This window comes from Miniopterus schreibersii, assembly GCF_964146895.1.
Source record: "Miniopterus schreibersii genome assembly, chromosome: 4".
NCBI classification, from domain to species: Eukaryota; Metazoa; Chordata; class Mammalia; order Chiroptera; family Miniopteridae; genus Miniopterus; species Miniopterus schreibersii.
Window position 1 is genome coordinate 62,956,070 of NC_138105.1, and position 17,374 is coordinate 62,973,443.

General features: G+C 52.8%; 2 protein-coding genes across 5 annotated transcripts in view; both read right to left on the reverse strand.

Moving 5' to 3' along the window:
* Window positions 1-378: 378 nt before the first annotated feature.
* Window positions 379-8,147, reverse strand: PLPP2 (phospholipid phosphatase 2). 2 transcript variants are annotated; one of them, XM_081136596.1, is made up of 6 exons: window positions 7,506-8,147; window positions 4,402-4,553; window positions 3,901-4,178; window positions 1,602-1,659; window positions 1,168-1,344; window positions 379-892 (listed from the first exon to the last, which is right to left on the reverse strand). In XM_081136596.1, exons 1-6 carry the CDS (start codon window positions 7,555-7,557, stop codon window positions 743-745), a joined length of 867 nt encoding a protein of 288 aa, XP_080992722.1. In that variant the 5' UTR covers window positions 7,558-8,147; the 3' UTR covers window positions 379-742. The 2 variants fall into 2 exon arrangements, with proteins under 2 accessions (XP_080992722.1, XP_080992723.1); XM_081136597.1 differs by having other exon boundaries at window positions 7,547-7,674.
* Window positions 8,148-13,522: 5,375 nt separating this feature from the next.
* The window catches only part of MIER2 (MIER family member 2), a 28,185-nt gene continuing 24,333 nt past the window's right edge, over window positions 13,523-17,374 (reverse strand). For 2 of the 3 annotated variants that reach the window (XM_081136588.1, XM_081136590.1), the window contains exons 11-14: window positions 16,956-17,080; window positions 16,713-16,837; window positions 14,949-15,378; window positions 13,523-14,548 (exon numbers count right to left, since the gene is read on the reverse strand). In XM_081136588.1, the coding sequence (XP_080992714.1) occupies window positions 14,527-14,548; window positions 14,949-15,378; window positions 16,713-16,837; window positions 16,956-17,080 (702 nt within the window). In that variant the 3' untranslated portion in view covers window positions 13,523-14,526. Of the gene's footprint in view, window positions 14,549-14,748; window positions 14,782-14,948; window positions 15,379-16,712; window positions 16,838-16,955; window positions 17,081-17,374 lie in introns of all 3 variants that reach the window. The other variant, XM_081136589.1, reaches the window with a different exon arrangement.

Here is a 17,374-nt window from a genome sequence, read left to right on the forward strand (position 1 = left end):
TGATAATGGGTCAGGCTGGAGACAACAGTATAAATTCATCTTTAGCTTAATATGGATACAGACAGTTCCACATAGAAATCTTTATAGTTAGGTGTGTATATGTAGGTTGGAATACATGCATACACTTCCTTGCATGGTCACCTAGCACATTTAGCTCCCACATGATGTAAGTTTTTAATACCATTCTGTACTAAAAGGAACCCGGGCCATTTGAAAAATGACTGATTAAAGACTTGGCTGTTACTTTCATTTAGCTTGTTGACTTCACCAGCTACTCTGATACCTGAGCTCAGCTGAGCTGCTGACAGGGGAGGGTTCTCCCCCTCTACTGTAGGTATAGTCCTTAGAATGGCCATAAGGAACAGAGGAGCTGATAACGTTTGTCAAGCAAATGCCCTATTTTACTAAAAATCCACATATACATTACATTTTACAAAAACAGCATTTATCCAGATCTCTTGGTCCCTTCCCTAGGCCAACAGAAGAAGGGCTACTGAAGGAGTTCTATTCATAATGGAGGGTCCCCATCCAAACATTAGGGCTATCCTGGGCACCCCTAAACCCCTGGTCCAGTGCACAGGAGGTAGGTTTAATAGAAACCCCTCTGGGAACCAGCCTGGAGTACCTGGAGCCTGTCCAGAGCCCTCATCACCATCCTAGGTGAAGGCCCTGCCAGCACCATGGACATACCAACCCACAGCCAGAGTTCTAGCTAGAGGCCCTGTCTGGGCGGCTTCCAGCCTCAGGAATTGGACACTGGGTACCCATAGTGGTTGCGGTCAGCCTCGCCCAGGGACAGTGTCAGTGACAGGCTGGGCTTCCGTTCTAGCTCCTCTTCTTCCAGGCAGCGCTGTGGGGGCCGGGTTTTGAAGAAGTCAGAGATGTAGCGAACCTGGGTAAGGAAAGGAGGTGAAAGCTAGCTGGGCAAGGTAGGACTGGGACCGAGGTGAGGGGGGTGGGGAATGGGACCCTGGGAAGGAAGTGGGGGGTGAGGGGTGGTAGGACCCAAGATGAGTATTGTGGTAGGGGGCAATGAGAAAAGCAGAACCTAGGAGGGGAAGACTGGGTTCTTAGGGGAAGGACAGGAGTAGAGAAGACTAGGACCTATAAAAGGGAGAAAGAGGGTAAGCAGTTCCCAGGGCAAAGAATTGGGGCCCAGGAGCTCACAGTGAGGCAGGCCACCAGTGCTCCCTGCAGGAGGCCCACGAGGACATCACTCCAGTGGTGTTTGTGGTCAGATACTCGGGTGTAGCCCACATAGAGGGCAAAGGCCACCAGGAAGAACTGCACCGTGGGCCGCAGCAGCCGTGCCCACTTCCAGCAGAGCCTCGCCTGTACATAGAGCTGGGGAGCCAGAGAGCAGCCATGAGCTCAGGAGCCTGCCAGGCTCACCCCATGGCCAATTCACAGATGGTAGCCTTGAGGCCAAGAGTACAGAACCAGAATACCCAGGTACTCCAGTTTTTATGAATAAACCACTTAGCCCAACCAATCACATCCTCTACCCACCCTGTTTTATGGATGCAGAAACTGAGGCCCAGCAAAGGGGAGTGACTTGGCCACAGTTCCACACCAAGCAAGGCACAGAAAAACCAACTCACCGCCAAGAACATCATGCAGTACATCCCAAAGGAGGAGTGTCCGGAGTAGAAAGATAATCTAAGAAAGGAGAAGACAGAATGCATTAGGAAGGTTGTGCAGAGGACAGAGCCTGAGGGCCCAAAGTCAAACACCAGACAGCTTACTCAGCATCTCTACCTTAAACACCCTCCTTGTCTCCTGTCCCCTTCCACTGAGCTTCCCACAATCTAAGGGAGAATTTTACATGGAAATATGGCTAGTGTTAGGCATAATGGGAGTCCCAAAAGGAAAGGAGAGAGAGAAGGGTTTGGATAGAATATTTGAAGAAATAATGACTGACAAATCTCCAAACATGATGAAAAGCTTTAATCTACACTCAAGAAGCTCAATAAACTCCAAGTAGGATAAATTCAAAGACATTCACACAGAGACACATTATAATCAAACTGCCAAAAATACATCAGAGACATTCTTAAAAGCAGACGAGAGAAGAGACTCATTGTGTACATGGGACCCTCAATAAGATTAGCAGCTGATATCTTATCAGAAACCATGCATGCCAGAAGGTGCTAAATTACACATTCAAAGAACTAAAACAGAAAAAAACCTGCCAACCAAAAATTCTATATCTAGCAAAATTATCCTCTAAAAATGAAGGAGAAATTAAGACATTCCCAGATAAACAAAGATCCAGAGAATTCAATGCTCATCCACCTGCCCTACAAGGGATGCTAAAAGGGAGTCCCTCCAGGACAAATGAAGGATACTACTAGACAGTAACTCAAATCAACACAAAGACATAAAAAACACCAGTAAAGGTAATTACAAAATAGAAACATCACTATTAATGTATTTTTGGTTTATAATTCCTGGTTTTTTTCTATATGATTAAAAAAGAAACAACCGCATATATGCTAACAATGTAAATGAGACTTACTGTGGTGATCATTTCACAATAAATAAAACTATCAAATGACTCTGTTGTACACCTGAAACTAATATAAATGTTACTATACTTTAATTTTAAAAACTGCATAAAACAGTATATATATATATATATATATATATATATATATATATATCTATGTTGATAGCACACAATGTAGAAAGATATAATTTTTGACAATAACCTCAAAGGGGGTCATAATATAACACACACACACACACATATAGCACTATATATCTGCAAACTTTTTGCATAGGAAATACCTATTTAACAGAAAAGACAGTAATGGAGAAATTAAAAAACAAGCAAAACAAAAAATATATATAATATGTAGATAAATAAGTTTTTCCTTATCAGTAATTACATTAATGTAAATGTATTAAATTATCTAAAAGGTAAAGATTAGAGATTAGATTTTTAAAATTTTTAACTTTAGCTCTAGCCGGTGTGGCTCAGTGGTTAGTGTGTCAGCCCAAGGACTGAGGGGCTTGGGTTCCATTCTGGCCAAGGGCACATCGCTCAGGTGCAGGCTTGGCCCTGGTCGGGGTGTGTGCGGGAGGCAACCAATCAATGTGTCTCTCTCACATCAATGTTTCTCTCTCTCCCCACCCGCATCCCTCCCCCTTCATTCCTCCCTTCCACTCTCTCTATAAGGCAATGGAAAAAATATCCTCAGATGAGGATTAAAAAAATAATAAAAATAAAGAAGCCAAGCAAGAAAGGCCACATAGTATATGATTCCATGCATATGAAATGTCCAAAATAGGTAAATCCATAGAGATAGAAAATAGGTTAGTGGTTAACAAGGGCTGGCGGAGGGGGAGATAGCTAATGGACATAGGAGTTTCTTTTTGGTGTAATGAACATATTCTGGAATAAAATAGTGGAGATGACTGCACAACACTGAATGTACTAAAAATCAATGAACTATACACATTAAAATGGTTACATTAGTAAATTTATGCTATGTGAATTTTATTTCAAGTTTTTAAATAGAAAAATAAGTCAATTAAGTGAAAAGTTTATCAGTAGAAGTGGTGAAAGGACAGAGCAAAAGCATGAGAATGGGACCTGAAATTTAGGGGAGGTGGGTAACCCTCCTAACATTGACTGCTCTGCTCCAGGGCCCAACACCCCCAGCCCCACCTTGCCTCCCTGTCTGCAAGACCCACATCCACAGGCACCTCCTGGCCATCCCACCCTGTCCTCTGCCCAGTGAGCTACCTCTTTGTCCTCCATCTGGCAATTCATTCTTCAACATCCAGCTTCTGAGGGCCCTTCTCCAGCACCCGCTCCCCCCGGGGAGTGGAAGTGTCTATGGCTTGAGCTCCCCCAGCATCACCCAGAGTGAAGGCTGCAAATCCAGCACCCACCTGGACTCAGTGACGTTGGCAGGGCTTCCCCTGCACACCTTCTCCACCTGTACATAGACGGAGCAGTTGACACGGCTCCAGTCAGGGTCGCAAACTGCCAGGAAGTTGGGCCGCAGCCGGCCAATCATGTACTTGGCCAGGTCTGTTAGGGACTGGCTCACTGCAGCCCCAAACAGGAATGTCCCCAGCACCTTGTAGACAGCAGCCACATAATTGTTGAAGTTGGAGCGGGAATAGAGGCGGTCCGTGTACACCAGGTAGGCTTCTCCCACTGAGACCTGCAAAGGGATCAGCCAAGATGCTTCAGGGCAGGGCCAGAGCAGCAACTGTGGGGTCTCCACCAGGCACTGGCTCAGTCCCTTCCCACTGAAAGGGGTTTAGGATTTCTGGCTTCCCTGAGGCCACTAGGGAACTGGGGACTCTGAAGGGGTCCTCTTCCCCACAAGTACCACCCAGGGCAGATACGTGATGCCCCCGCCCTACAAGCCCCTCCTGCCTTACAAGGATGACGGTGGCAGTGATGGTGACCCCGGCCATGAGCCCGTGAGTAATGGTGTCTGGACGGTAGGGGTAGCGGATGGAGTCATCACCACAGTAGAACCCTCGCTTGTACGGGGCATTCACGAGCGTCAGGATGGCAAAAGGCAGAGAGGCTGGGAGTGGGAGAGAGAAGCCATGTAGCCACATGTTTCTCCCCTAGCACCAGCCATACCCTGGGCCACATGGACCAGCCTTCTTCTGGAGCTTGCACACCTGCCTAGCCTCCCTCCTGGTTTCCTCACCTTCACGTCCACCCTTAAAACCCCCTCAGGCTTCCCTGTCTCCTCAGATGAACACCAAAGTCCCACATGTCTAACCCCAGGCCCACTGTCTAACCCCGATCCCACGTCTCCTACCCTTTCCCTTCACATCCCTCCATCCTTTCAGTTCCTTGAACAAACCCAGAAAGCACCCACCCCAGGACCTTTGCACATGTCCTTCTCTCTCTACCCAAAACAACTAACTTCCCTCTGGTCTCAGTTCCATTCCCCCATCCCGACTGTCCCACCCAAGTAATCACCCTCCTGGAAAGAAACCTCAGTTCTTCCTGTCTCTTGACCTTGTATGTAATTATGTAATCATTGACAGTTTATTGAATCCCCTCCTCCACCCATCTGTGAGCACCTGAGAGGGGTTGTCATGCTCAAGGCTGAGTCCCAGGAGCTTAGGTACTATTTTAATAAGCATCTGTTTTAAGAAGGAAGGGCTTCCTGCTCTTGGAGTCAAGATGCCCACATTCTCCTTTGTCCCTGAGCCTACCACACAGTAACCAAGACAGACCAGACCTGGGAGCTAAGTCCGAAGACACAGTCATGACCAAATTATGAAAGATTAAGTCACCCAGGCACTGGGACCTGGCTGAGCCAAAACCCTTCCCCCCTTCCCATACAGGGATCCCTGCTCTATGGAGTAGGTGCACAGAGACAAACTCCAGCAGGATGTCCTTTGCCCCTGGCGGGGCAGGTGACAAGTGTAAAAGGGTGTGGCTCTTCTGGGGCCTGAATTCCAGAGGAGCGGGACAGCAGGGCCAACTCCTCCCAATAGGCCAAATTCTAGGGCCTCCGGGACCCTTTAGTGATGATGCTGAGCACCTTTGATGCTGAGTCTGGGGAAAGACTCAGTGAAGAAAACAGAGGTCGGTCTCAGGAAGCTGAGATTGGTTAGAAATAAAGAGTAAGTGACCACTGGAATCAGAGAGGTGGCTGCAGCTTTCACTAGGGATTGCAGAGTAGGTCACAGAGAAGGTGGCTAGGAGACGACGAAGTTCAGGAACATCTGGGGAAGAGTGCCAGGCACAGGGAACAGCCAGTGCAAAGGTCTAGAGGTGCGACCATGTCTGGGGAGTTGGAGGATTGGGAAAGACTGTGTTGGGGTCAGAGGATGGAGGACATTATAAGAATGTGAATCTTGCTGTGAGTGAGGCGGGAGGCACAGGAGGGTTTGGAGCAGAGGAAGGGAGCATGTTTTCATAGGATCCCTCTGGCTACTGTGAATGAGGGCAAGGTGGAGGTACAGAGGCCAAGAAAGAGACTACCAAAGTTGTGAGTGTGTGTGTGTGTTGGCTTCGGGGGCAGGGCTAGAAGATGCTGAGAAATCAAGTCAACTGCAGCCCTGGCCAGTAAGGATCAATGGATTCGTGGGTTCGATTCCTGATCAAGGGCAGGTACCTGGGTTGCAGGTTCATGCCTGGCCCTGGCCTGGGCACCTGCAGGAGGCAACCAATCAACGTTTCTCTTTCTCTCCCACTCCCTCCCTTCCAGTCTCTCTAAAAAAGTCAATGGAAAAAATATCCTCTGGTGAGGATTAACAACAACAAACAAAAACTGAACTGTTTATGTGTTGAATCTTCTAGAATAGGGAGGACGGTCTGCCTGAGCCAACTCCTGGCACACAGCAGCAACACATGACCTAATCTTAGCTCTGCCTCCCCTGTGACCTCTCTGGGATGAAATTGGGGATTATAAGAGCTTGTCCCTCACAGGCTGTTTGGAAGAAAGGGTTTAATTATTTGCATGTTGCTTAGCGCCTAGTATACAGTAAGTGCCACACAAATATTTAAATAAATAACACAGGTGCTCAGGATATGGTGCTCAGGGGACCTCTTCCTGCCGCCACTTGGCCCATCCCAAAAGGGGTCTCATCTGGGACATGGGAGGAGGGCCTGGCCTCTGCCATCCATCAGTACTGGACCTTCCATCCCTCGGTCTCTGGGTTCCCTCCGTGCAGGTCCGAGGAGCAAGAACCAGACGGGGAGCAGCGGGAGAATTTTACCGGAGGCCTCCCCCCCCCCCAGCGGGTATAATTCCGGGGCCATTGCCCTCCCAGCCTCAGAGCAAACACTCAGCCTTTGTTCCAGGGACCCTGGGAGAGGGGAGGGGAGGGGAAGGAAAGGGGCCTTGGGCTGCCCCCTCCGACAGCCTGGCCCGAAAAGCCGCCCAACAGGTTTGGTCACGCCGCCCCAAGCCCGCGGTTCATCCGCAGCCCGGGGCCCAGCTTTCTTTCCGTGCCTCCCGGCCTGCGCTGGTTCAAATCCCACCGAAGAGCTGTGCGTCCCAGGGCAGGCTTCAGCCCTCCCGGAGCCCAGTGGGAAAGCGGGTCCTGGGCCAGCAGTGTTAAGGTCCTCCACGCTGGACCCGAAGCGCAACCCACCCCCCCACCCCCGGCCCCGCCCCGCCCCGCCCGCCGCTACCGGGGCCACCGCCCGCGTGAATCACCGCCCCAGTCGGGCGCGGCGGGGAAAGGGGGGCGCGGCGCGAGCTGGGCACTCGCAGCCCAGGCGGTGACTTCCTGCTGCCCCGGGCGGGGTGGGGGTTGGGGGGTGCCAACCCCAGCGCCGCTCATGATCCACTCCTGAACCCGGTGCGAGCGGGGGAAACTGAGGCTGGGAGGGCGCACGCCGGCGAAGGTGCGCCGAGGGTTCTCCCCTGAGTCACCCCTCTATAAGGTTCCTTCGAGTGGTGGGGGAATCACAGGCCCTCCCGCGTCCTACAAACTTTCGCGGGGGTGCGGGCGAGCACCACCCGGGAAGGGATCCCCCCACACGCAAGGGTTCCCGCGGCTCTTACCGACCAGCACGCACAGCACGTCGAGCAGCACGAAGACCCACCTCCGCTCCATGCCGCCCCCGCCCCGGGCAGCGCCCGCGACCAGCGACGCCAGTCCCAGCGCGTCCCGTCCCGTCCTGGCCCAGCCGCAGGGTCACATGGCCGCAGAGCCTGGCCCTGCAGGGGAGGGGAGGGGAGAGACCGGCGGGGCGGGGCAGCCCCAGGGGAGGGGGCGGACTCTGCCCCTGCCCCGCCCGCGGCGCGCTGGAAAGAGTGAGGTGGAGCGTGCACACCGCGGCTGGGGACGCGGGGTATGGAGGAGGGGGTCTCCGAACTGGTAGGGGTCTGCAGCGCCCAGTTACCACCGGACTCCCATTAGGCCCGGAGGCTACGGCTCAAGGACAGCGAACCCAGGGCCACCCAGAGCGTCCGTGCCCCGGGTACATGGACAGGGCCAGCTGAGTCCAGGAGACGGGGACAGGGTGGGGTGAGGTGACAAGGAAAGAATGAGTGAGGGGTGAATTGGCAGCCCCAGCAGAACTGCAGGGTGTGGAGGAGCTCGGGCTCCACCGGATAAGCCCCGCAGGCTCCTCTCTGATCCTCGGTCTCCTCATTGGAGATGGACACTCATTCCGTGTACATTTCAATATCCTGAATCAGTGCCTAAAAATTGATGGGGTGTTGAGGCTTAATTGCAGAGGTTTTTCTGCGGTTCTGCCACCCCTGGCAGCTTAGATCAGATTCCTCAACACCCACCCTGGAGATTGTGCCAGGCACTTTTGCTATGTAGCACTTACTGTCCCCATATGACAGAAGAGCAGAGGTGCCAGGAGGCAGAAAGTCTCTCACACCTGGAAAGAGTGAGTTTGGGTTTGTGCCCTGCTCCCCACAGGTCCCAGGGAGCCCTGAGCTGGGAGGCACCTGGGGGTAAGAACCAAGCCAGTGAAACTGAGACCGGAGGGTGTCCATTACATCCACCCTCAGTGTCCATACACCATACTGGATTCTTTTGGCTGCAACCTGAGGCCTTGGGGAGTGTGACCACCTCCTGGAGAGCCCTGCCTTGATCTGGCAGTACAGTTGACAGGCAAGAGGTTTAGTTACCCTCAAAGTCACACAGCTAGAAGGGGGTTGGGATTGGAACCCAGGTGGTCTGGCCCCAAGGTCCCATGCCCTTGGCCTCTAAACCACATTCACCACCCCACCACCTCCAGTGATCTTGCAGAGGATGTTCTCGGCCCTTTTTAGAGATGAAGGGAGTCAGGCCCAGAGATGGGCAGCTCCTGGCCCAAAGTCAAGTAGCTGGGACTTGAACTCAACTCAGAGATCCCTCGACCCTGCTTCCTGGAAGGATGAACAGACCTCTGCATCTTGGCCACTGTCCAGATGGCAGAACTGGGGGAGCGAGCAAGCGTCTGAGTCAAGTCCCCTGCGCCCTGATCAACTTTCCTTAAGCAGGGCGCTGCCACCCACACACACACTCAAAATAACTCAGCCCACTCCCAGGACATGGCAAGGTCCTCCCTGGAAACTTCTGGACCTGGATTTTCCGTTTGCAGCGTAGTGAAGACTGTATGGAAGGGAAATCACCAGCAACCAACCCCCCTTTCCAACCGCACAGGCCGGGGAGTTGAAGTAGCCCGGAGACTTCCTGCAAGGCAGCCGGGAGAATCAGGTATAATTGCCCGGAGGGTTTTCCTGAAGTTTGGGTAGGGGTGGGGCTATCGCAAGGGCCCAGTTTTAGGCTCAGATGGATCCTGGTTTCCGCATCACCTCCTGGCCTAACTCCGGCCCCAGTATGCTTGGGGTTCTGCTCACTGGCGTCTACTGCTACTACTCACGGGGTGGAGCGGGCCCCACAGAAAGGCCCTCCCAGGCTCTAATTCCCATCATTCATTCGTTCATTCATACCATGCAAACTGAATGAGTTGTTGTGAGAATTACTTGATAAAACATTGAAGAGCCTGGCAAAAACATTACTTAAATGTTAGCTGGCATCATTATCGCACTTTTTTTCACTTTAACCTGGCTTCAATCAGGTGACTACCGCTGTGTTAGCAGCCTATCAAAACTTCCAGTTAGAGAAGATGCAGCATTGTATTGGAATCAAGGAAATTCAGGGTTCTTTATTGAGCACCTACTGCGTGCTGGGGGGGGTAAACTGTAAGACACCGCCAAAGTGGGGCGTGTGGTGGTGGAGACAGCCTGGGTGGGTGCTGCAAGGTCAGACCCAGGAGAGTCTCCAGGAGAGGCTCCCGCAGGCAGAGGCTGTGGGTGGGAAGGGGAATGGCCTGGTCCCTAGGAAGAGAGGAGAGTGGCTGGAGGGAGAGGATGAGGCTGGAGCTGGTATGGCTATCGGCCCCTCCCCACTGACCTCAATCTCATTCTCCCCTTTCCACTGACCTCAATCTCATTCTGTTCTTAAAATATCTGGGCAGGGTCAGGATTAAAATCTAACAGAGCAGTGCAGATTAGGATTAGTTAGGATTGAGGTCAGGGCTTCTACACCTGCCAGCTGGGGTCTCCCACTTCGAGAAGCTTTCACACCTGGCCCTTTAGAGAAACCGAGCCAGCGAGGCCTGCTCAAGGTACAGAGCCTGGGCTGGGAGCCAGAACTAGATGGCTTCTCCCTCACCTGCAGATGGCAAAGCTGGGAGACTGACAGTAGCGGGTGAAACCATGTCCATCTGTCCTAGAGATGCCCTAGAGACCTCTGTGGTGCCTGGTCACTCCCAAACTGTGACACTCAGGGCTCAGGTTGTCAGTTCTCATCAACCTACTGCCTCAGTGCAACCTGAGGGACCCCAGGTTGGTTTCCAAAAGGAGTATTGTGAAAATTAAGGGAGAGAAGTCTGGCAAGTGGGCAGAAAGGTACCTGGCATACCATAGGTGCCACTTGAGTGCAGCCACCACTCCCGCCTCTTTCTTTACTTCTCTTGGGGCTCAAAGAGACCACACTGGGAGTTGGCTCCCAGACTGGTGGCTTTAAGCCCTGCTGAGGGTCCTGCAGTCGAGACTGTGCCTCTGTTTGGGAAGGGAAGGCAACGTGGGTGAATGGTCCTCAGTCTCACTAAGAAGCACTATTGGGCCCTAGTCGGTTTTGCTCAGTGGTCAGAGCGTTGGCCTGCGGACTGAAGGGACCCAGGTTCGATTCTAGCCAAGGGCACATATCTTGGTTGCAGGCCCAATCCCCAGCCCAGGTCAGGGCCTATGAGGGAGGCAATCAATTGATCTGTCTGTCTCACATCAATGTTTCTCTCTCTCCCTTCCACTCTCTCTGAAAAGCAATGGGGGGGAGGGGAAGAGTAGTATTGGAAGGCTAACTGAATAGAACAGAGTGGAGGTGGAGGTGCCTGGGGTCACCTTTGAGTCAGAATCCCAGACCTGCATACACACAAGGACTTTGCCGTCCCTGAGTGCCACACAACCTGAATCTAGAACAGGGCAAGTGACCAAAGTGACTGTGGCTCCAGGGGCTCAGTGTGGACTGGGCATTCACAGGATGAGGCCATGAGCAGCTTATTCCTTTTACAAGAGTTATCTTCATAGATAGTCCAGCTCCTGAGTGATCCCCAACCCTCCTGGGCTACTGCTCAAGGTTGGGGTGGTATTTTGGGGTATTTTACTCCAAGCCCCCACCACTGGGCCCCAAGATCAGGAGAGGCTGCAGACTCCAAACTACCTCCAGGGTGGTGGGGCAGGAGAAGCCTCTGCTGGACAGTGCGGCAAAGCCACAGCCTGGCCCCAACCTCCAGACATTCAAGGGGCACTAATGTGTCAGGCACCCACAACCTCAACGTGCTCCTCATAGCAGCCCGGGAATAATGTTACCATAGGATCTTATAGACGTTAAAGAATATAAAAGAAAAGGTGAAAAACATGGAGAATTTCAGCAGAGAAATGAAAATACACACATACAGTGGGATGGGCTGAATGGCAGTATGGAACTGTAGAAAAGAGGACCAGGGACCTCAAGACCAGTCAATAGCAACTATCCAAATAGAAACAAAGGACCTGGCCAGTCTGGCTCAGCGGTTAGTTAGCCCTCGGACTGTGAGTCCCAGATTAGATTCTGGCCAAGGGCATATACGTACTTCATCGGCTGTGGGCTCAATCCCCAGCCCCAATCAGGGCGTGTGTGGGAGGCAACCAATCGATGGTCTCTCTCACACTGATGTTTCTCTTTCTCTTTCTCTCTCTTCCACTCTCTCTGCAAAGCAATGGAAAAAAATAATCTCAGGTGAGGATTAAAAAAAAACAAAAAACCACAAATAGAAACACAGAAATAAAATACACGAAAATCTGTGGGACAATACTCAATGTTCTCCTGTGTAACTGGAGGCCCGAAAGGAGAAGAAAGAAGGGAGCAGCAGACATAACTGAAGAAGTAAGAGCCAAGATGCCCCAACATCAATGCAAGGCAGCACTCAGGCCCAAAAAGTTCCATGTGGAAATCTACCCTTGGTACATCACACTCAAATGCTGGTATCCAGACAAAAAAGGAAATCACAAAGAAAACAGATGGGTCTCATTTAGGAAAACACAAGAATGACTTTCTCATTAGAAACTAGGAGTCAATGGAACATCTTTAAAATGCTGATCCTGGAAAAAAAAAAAAAGTGTTTCAAAAACAAAGGTGGAATCCAGTGAGAGTGAGTGAAGAGCATTTGTGGAAAAAACTGCAGGCCCATCTCTAAAGGCTAAAGCAAATGATGAGATACCACCACGCGCCTATCAGAACAGCCGAAATCCAAACTGAGGACAACACACATTGCCAGCAAGGCCTTGGAGCCGGCTGCAGGAACTCTCCTATACCACTGGTGCAAATGCAAATGGTGCAGCCCTTTTGGAAGACAGTTTGGTGGTTTCTGACTAAACTAAAAACACTCTTACCGTAAGATTCAGCTCCTGGGTATTTACCCAAAGGAGTTAAAAACTTGTGTCCTAACAAAAAATCTGCACAAGTGCCCAAACCTGAAAGCAACTGAGACTTCCTTCAGCAGGTGAGTGGATGATAAACCGTGGTCCATCTGATGATGGAATGTTCCTTAGCAATAAAAAGAATGAGCTATGGGAGCCACAAGACAACGTGGAGGAATCTACATGTCACCTAGTGAAAGGAGCTAATCTGAAAAGACTATACATCAAAATGTTCAAAGCCAGGGAGAAAAACCACTAAACTGTATATTGAATGTGAACTGTAATTGAAAAATAAAATTTAAAAAAAAGATACAAATCTTAGCAGTCAGAGTAAAAACACACACAAAGGCAAAGACAACAGCAGCTTTCTCAGAAGCAGAGCAAACCAGAAAGAACATAGTAAAGTAACAGCTCTAAAATACTTCAAGAAAATGAAAATAGACTAAAAACTCCAATGAAAATCATTCTAAAGTCCCCGGCATCCTGCCCACCAAGTGCACCTGCTCCCAGTGCTGGCACAACCAGCTTTAAAGGACTAAGCCCCGAATTTCAGGAGATGCCTGGCTTTCTGACACACCTAAGCACAGCCAGCCCCTGACCCATCTGCCCTTGGCCTCCACTCTCTTGGTCCAGGCCTGTCCCCTCCCAGCATGTCCCCTTCCCCTGCCCAGCCTATTTGCACAACCACTGAAGAAGCTCTGAAAACCACATCTTGACCTAGGCCCTGCTTACCCCTCCAGGGGCTTCAGGACAAAACCTGCTGGCTGGCCCACCCAGCCCCTCAGCTGCTCTCCCTCCCACTCTCCACCTCCATCCTGGGTCTCTGGCCTCTGCCTACCTCTGCGTTGGTGGTGACCTCAGCCTGACTCACACTGGCCCTCACCAAAACAAGATGATTCTCCTTCAGGATCCAGATTAAATGACCCCTCCTTTTAACTGACACCTCCCTCACATCACTCATAATATGGGCCATGGCCCCCATACCCTCTCAGTTATGACTTAGCCCAGATCCTTGAACAATGCCTGGTACAGAGTCCACCAAGTAACCAAGTAATGAGGATGACTTGTGGTTCTCCAGCACCTCCTCACGCCCTGCCAAATCCACCACGAGGCACCCAACGGGCTTCAAATCAAGTTTAATAAATAAAACAGCAAGGGATTCAAGGCAGTTATCACTTCACAGTGTGGTCCTTGGTGGGGTGACAGGGAAGTCTGAGTCCAACTCTGCAGATGGGCTCAAGCCAAAACTCTCCTGGTGACACCCAGGGGCTGGGGAGTGCTGCCCTGCCCCACTGGAGGACCCCACTCCAATTTGTAAACAGAAACATAAATAAAACAAGGGAGGTGGGGGAAGAGAAGGACCAGGACCCCAAACCATCTTGCTGGGAAGCTTCAACAGAAATATGACCTGCAGGGTCAGGAAAATAGGCTGGAACCTGGCCCTCGGCATTGCAGGCTACAGGGGGGTGTAAGTCACCTGTCTCTTGGAACCCATGCCCACACAACCCTGCTGAGAGGCCCCGGGGCAGAGAGCGAGAGGAGGCAGGTGGGTGTAAAGTGCGGCATTTCCTGAAGTGGATAGAGTGGGTGAGGTCAAAGGTGGGGCGGGGCCAACGTCGAGGTATATGGCTCTGTGCCCCGTGGGGTTTGGCACCGAGTAGCAGCTGCCCACCGACCCCTGGGCTGGGGAAGCCCATGGCCCTAACAGGTGTGGAGAGACAGAGCCAAGCAGAGTGTTGGGGGCTCCCTGGGTGGAGGCTGCTGGTGGGGGGGTGGCGTCCTGCCCTGTCTCCCCATCTCCCTGACGGGCAGAGATGCCTTTCCTTGCCTCTGCTGGCTAGAGGGCACCAGGCCCTCTGCACCCAGCTGCCCAACAGGTCCCACGGTGGGTGGCAGCCTGGAGCCAGGCAGTGGTGCCAGGCGCTGAGAGTGCCGGTCTGTGTGTGGGGAGGGGCAGGGCTAACAGCCCTGCCACTGCTCACCCTAGTCCTTGAAGGGTTCTGAAGCAGAGATGGCGTTACCAGAGGCCCACGAGGAAAAGAGTCGGGAAGACTGACAGAAGCAGGCCCCACAGTGGCCCCAAGTCCAGTCTAGGCCACACACGCCTGCCTGTGGCCAGGAATCAACAGGTCATCACGTTACAGCTGCAGTGAGGGGAGAGACCGAGAGAAACACCAAGGAAAGGGTCAGTCCAGTCCCACAGACTGCAGAGCTTGAGAGCTGTGGGCCGAACACATGGCTCCCAACCTCGCCTCCCCCAGCAGACCGTGTTTTCACGTGTGCCTGGGGAGGGCTGGTGGTTGGGACAGGGGTAGGAGGAAACTAGCACTGGCCCCATTTGTACCTTTTTGGGTTTTGAACCATATGAATGTATTACCTAGTCAAAAAAATAAATAAGCCAAATTAAAAGTAGAGAATAAAACTAAATAAACAAACAGCCTGCTCCATGGGGCCACACCACCCTCGGGCCCTCAGGGCAGACCCCTCCCACTCTCCTCAGTCTATCCTGAGGCTGGGGGTCCCTAGGGTGGGGGCTGCACTCACTGTGACAGGGGCTCCGAGTGCAGCCCAGGGCCTGGGCACGCTGGGTGGGCAGCCAGGAAAGGATTCACGTCCCCAATGCCAATGAGTCCAAACTCAGTGACCGACAAGGCCACCTGTGCAGGGGCCACAGTTTCCTCAGGCTCTCCATCCATATCCATGTGGCTGGAGACCAGGGGCAGCTCCTCAGGAAGGGCCCCAGGCAGGGCCAAGTCCACAGCCAGTCTCGAGCTGGTGCTGGGCTCTGAAGCAGCTGCAGCGGAGGGGCAGAAGGCTGGCTCGGCCAGGGCTGGGGGCCGCTGGGGCAGGGGCACAGTTGGAGGCACGTCCAGCTGCTGGAACAGACAGGGCCCTGGCTCCGAGGATGAGAGGACGCTGGAGCCCTCCTCAGGTTCACCAAGACTGCCAGCCATGCTGTCCACACTCAGTGGCTCTGTAGGGGGAGAACACAGCTGAGGCCAGCCCTCCCAGGATCTACTGGCTAAGGTGCACTCGCTTAAAATCACACCTTTTGCCTTCAGGCTGCAACCTATGCAGGCTCCGGCCAAACCTCTGGCAGGGACAGCAAAACCTATAAACCCTTCTTCACAGATGTTTTCATGCAAATACATAAAATACACTGAACACAAAAGAAACCAGTTATACTAAACTGTGCACCCAGGCTAAGACCCTGCCTTGGAAGGTTGTGACTCCCGTTTTTCAAACAGAACAGAACACAACAGGTTCAAAACAACAAAAATGATTGAGCACACTGCAGTCAGAGTAAATGTGGACTGTGGAGCTCTGTGTACAGGTGCATGACAGGTAGTTACCTGAATGGGTAGATGTGGATGCCCTTCCACACAAACCACAGAACCAATCAGATTCTGGAACCAGGGGACAATCTAAACCCGAGTCTAACAGACCTAGAGAGCAAAGGTCCTTGTTCTTCCCTCTGCGGTCAACTTCAGAAACTGAAGTCATGAACTAGGCCTTATCTTGCTCTGGCATTGCTCTAGGCCCAGGATGCTGGAGGAGGGCTCAGACACCCCCAAACCTCCCACATGTGGCTGGGGCTAAGCAACCCTCACCTGAGTCCCAGAAAGCCCCCCAACCTGGGCCTGGGGAGAAGCCCCCTGACCTGGGGCCGAGAGAGAAATCACCAATCTGGAGCCTGGAAAGGAGCTTCCTCAACCTGGGGCTCAGGGAGAAGATCCCTGACCTGGGGCTGGAAAGAGGCCCCCAACCAGGGGCCAGAAAAGAGCCCTCCCAACCACCCAGTACCCAGAGATGAGTCCCCAACCTGGAGCCAGAAAGGAGCCTCCTCAAGCACCTAGGGACCAGAGAGAAGCCCACCCAACCACCAGGGGCCCAGAAAGGAGCCCCCTCAACCATCAGGGACACAGAGAGAAGTCCTTGGACATGGGGCCCAGAAAGGAGCACCCCAACCACCTAGATCAGAGAGGAGCCCCTGCAACTACCTGGGGTCCAGAGAGGAGTACCCGTACCTTGGGCCCAGAGAGGAGCCCCACCAACCAGTTGGGGCCCAGAGACAAGCCTCCACCACCTGGGGCCCAAAGAGAAGCCCCTACTTTGGGCTGCAGGGCACACACGGTTCCCCTCCACATGGAAAGCCAACAAGCCCCTATTGCCACTCACATGTGTAAAACCTCATGGGGTAAAGTGACAATGGTTCCCAGATACCTGCTCCTTAGTGTCCACTGGCACAGGTTGGTGCCAGTTACAAGGATGCTCCCCCAAGGGTATGGGCCCATCCCACATTCTCACCTATGTGCATCTGTGTCAGGGGGTCCTGCTCAGAGCCTAGGCCGTCAGCAGGGGGCAGGGGAGGTGAGGAGCGGGGACGGGCAAGGCCATCGGGGTCACTGCCATCTAGGTCCTGGTCTGTGTCCCTGTGGAAAGAGGGCACCATGGGGGACTGCAGAGGGACAGCTGCCTCAGGTGGGAGGTGCTCCCTGGGACCCCCAGTCCTCCCGACCCCAGGTCCTGCTGGAAGCCCGCTGCACATACGTGGCTCCTGATGGGCCGTACTTCCTCCGGCCCAGCCGAGTCTGCTGGGAGAAGTAGTCATAGCGCTCGGACTTCTTCCACAGGTAGTAGTACTCCACACACTCGCCCACAGACCGTGTACGCACCTGAGGGACAGTGCGGTGTCATCTGGGCCCCACATGACCAGCCCCCTCCGCTTCCCAGGATAGCAGGAACAAGTCAGGGCAACTACTGCTCTCAAAGACCCTGCCCACACCCCCAGTGTCCTCTGCACCCACCTCCAGCCCCCATCTAAGGCTCACAGGCCAACACCATGTCTGGGGCTCATCCCTTTGCCCTAAACATGATGGCACCCCAATCTCAGAGAGATCAACCACTTGCTGACATGGGATCCCACTCCTGGGTCCACGTGTCCAGTGTGTAGCCCCCTCGCCCCAGAC

Coding starts and splice junctions, on each gene's coding strand:
- PLPP2 (XM_081136596.1), bottom strand. CDS start 7,557: ATGGAGCGGAGGTGGGTCTTCGTGCTGCTCGACGTGCTGTGCGTGCTG. Junction 4,179..4,401: donor TCACTGCCACCGTCATCCTT/GTAAGGCAGGAG, acceptor ATCCCTTTGCAG/GTCTCAGTGGGAGAAGCCTA. Junction 1,345..1,601: donor ACTGCATGATGTTCTTGGCG/GTGAGTTGGTTT, acceptor CTGGCTCCCCAG/CTCTATGTACAGGCGAGGCT.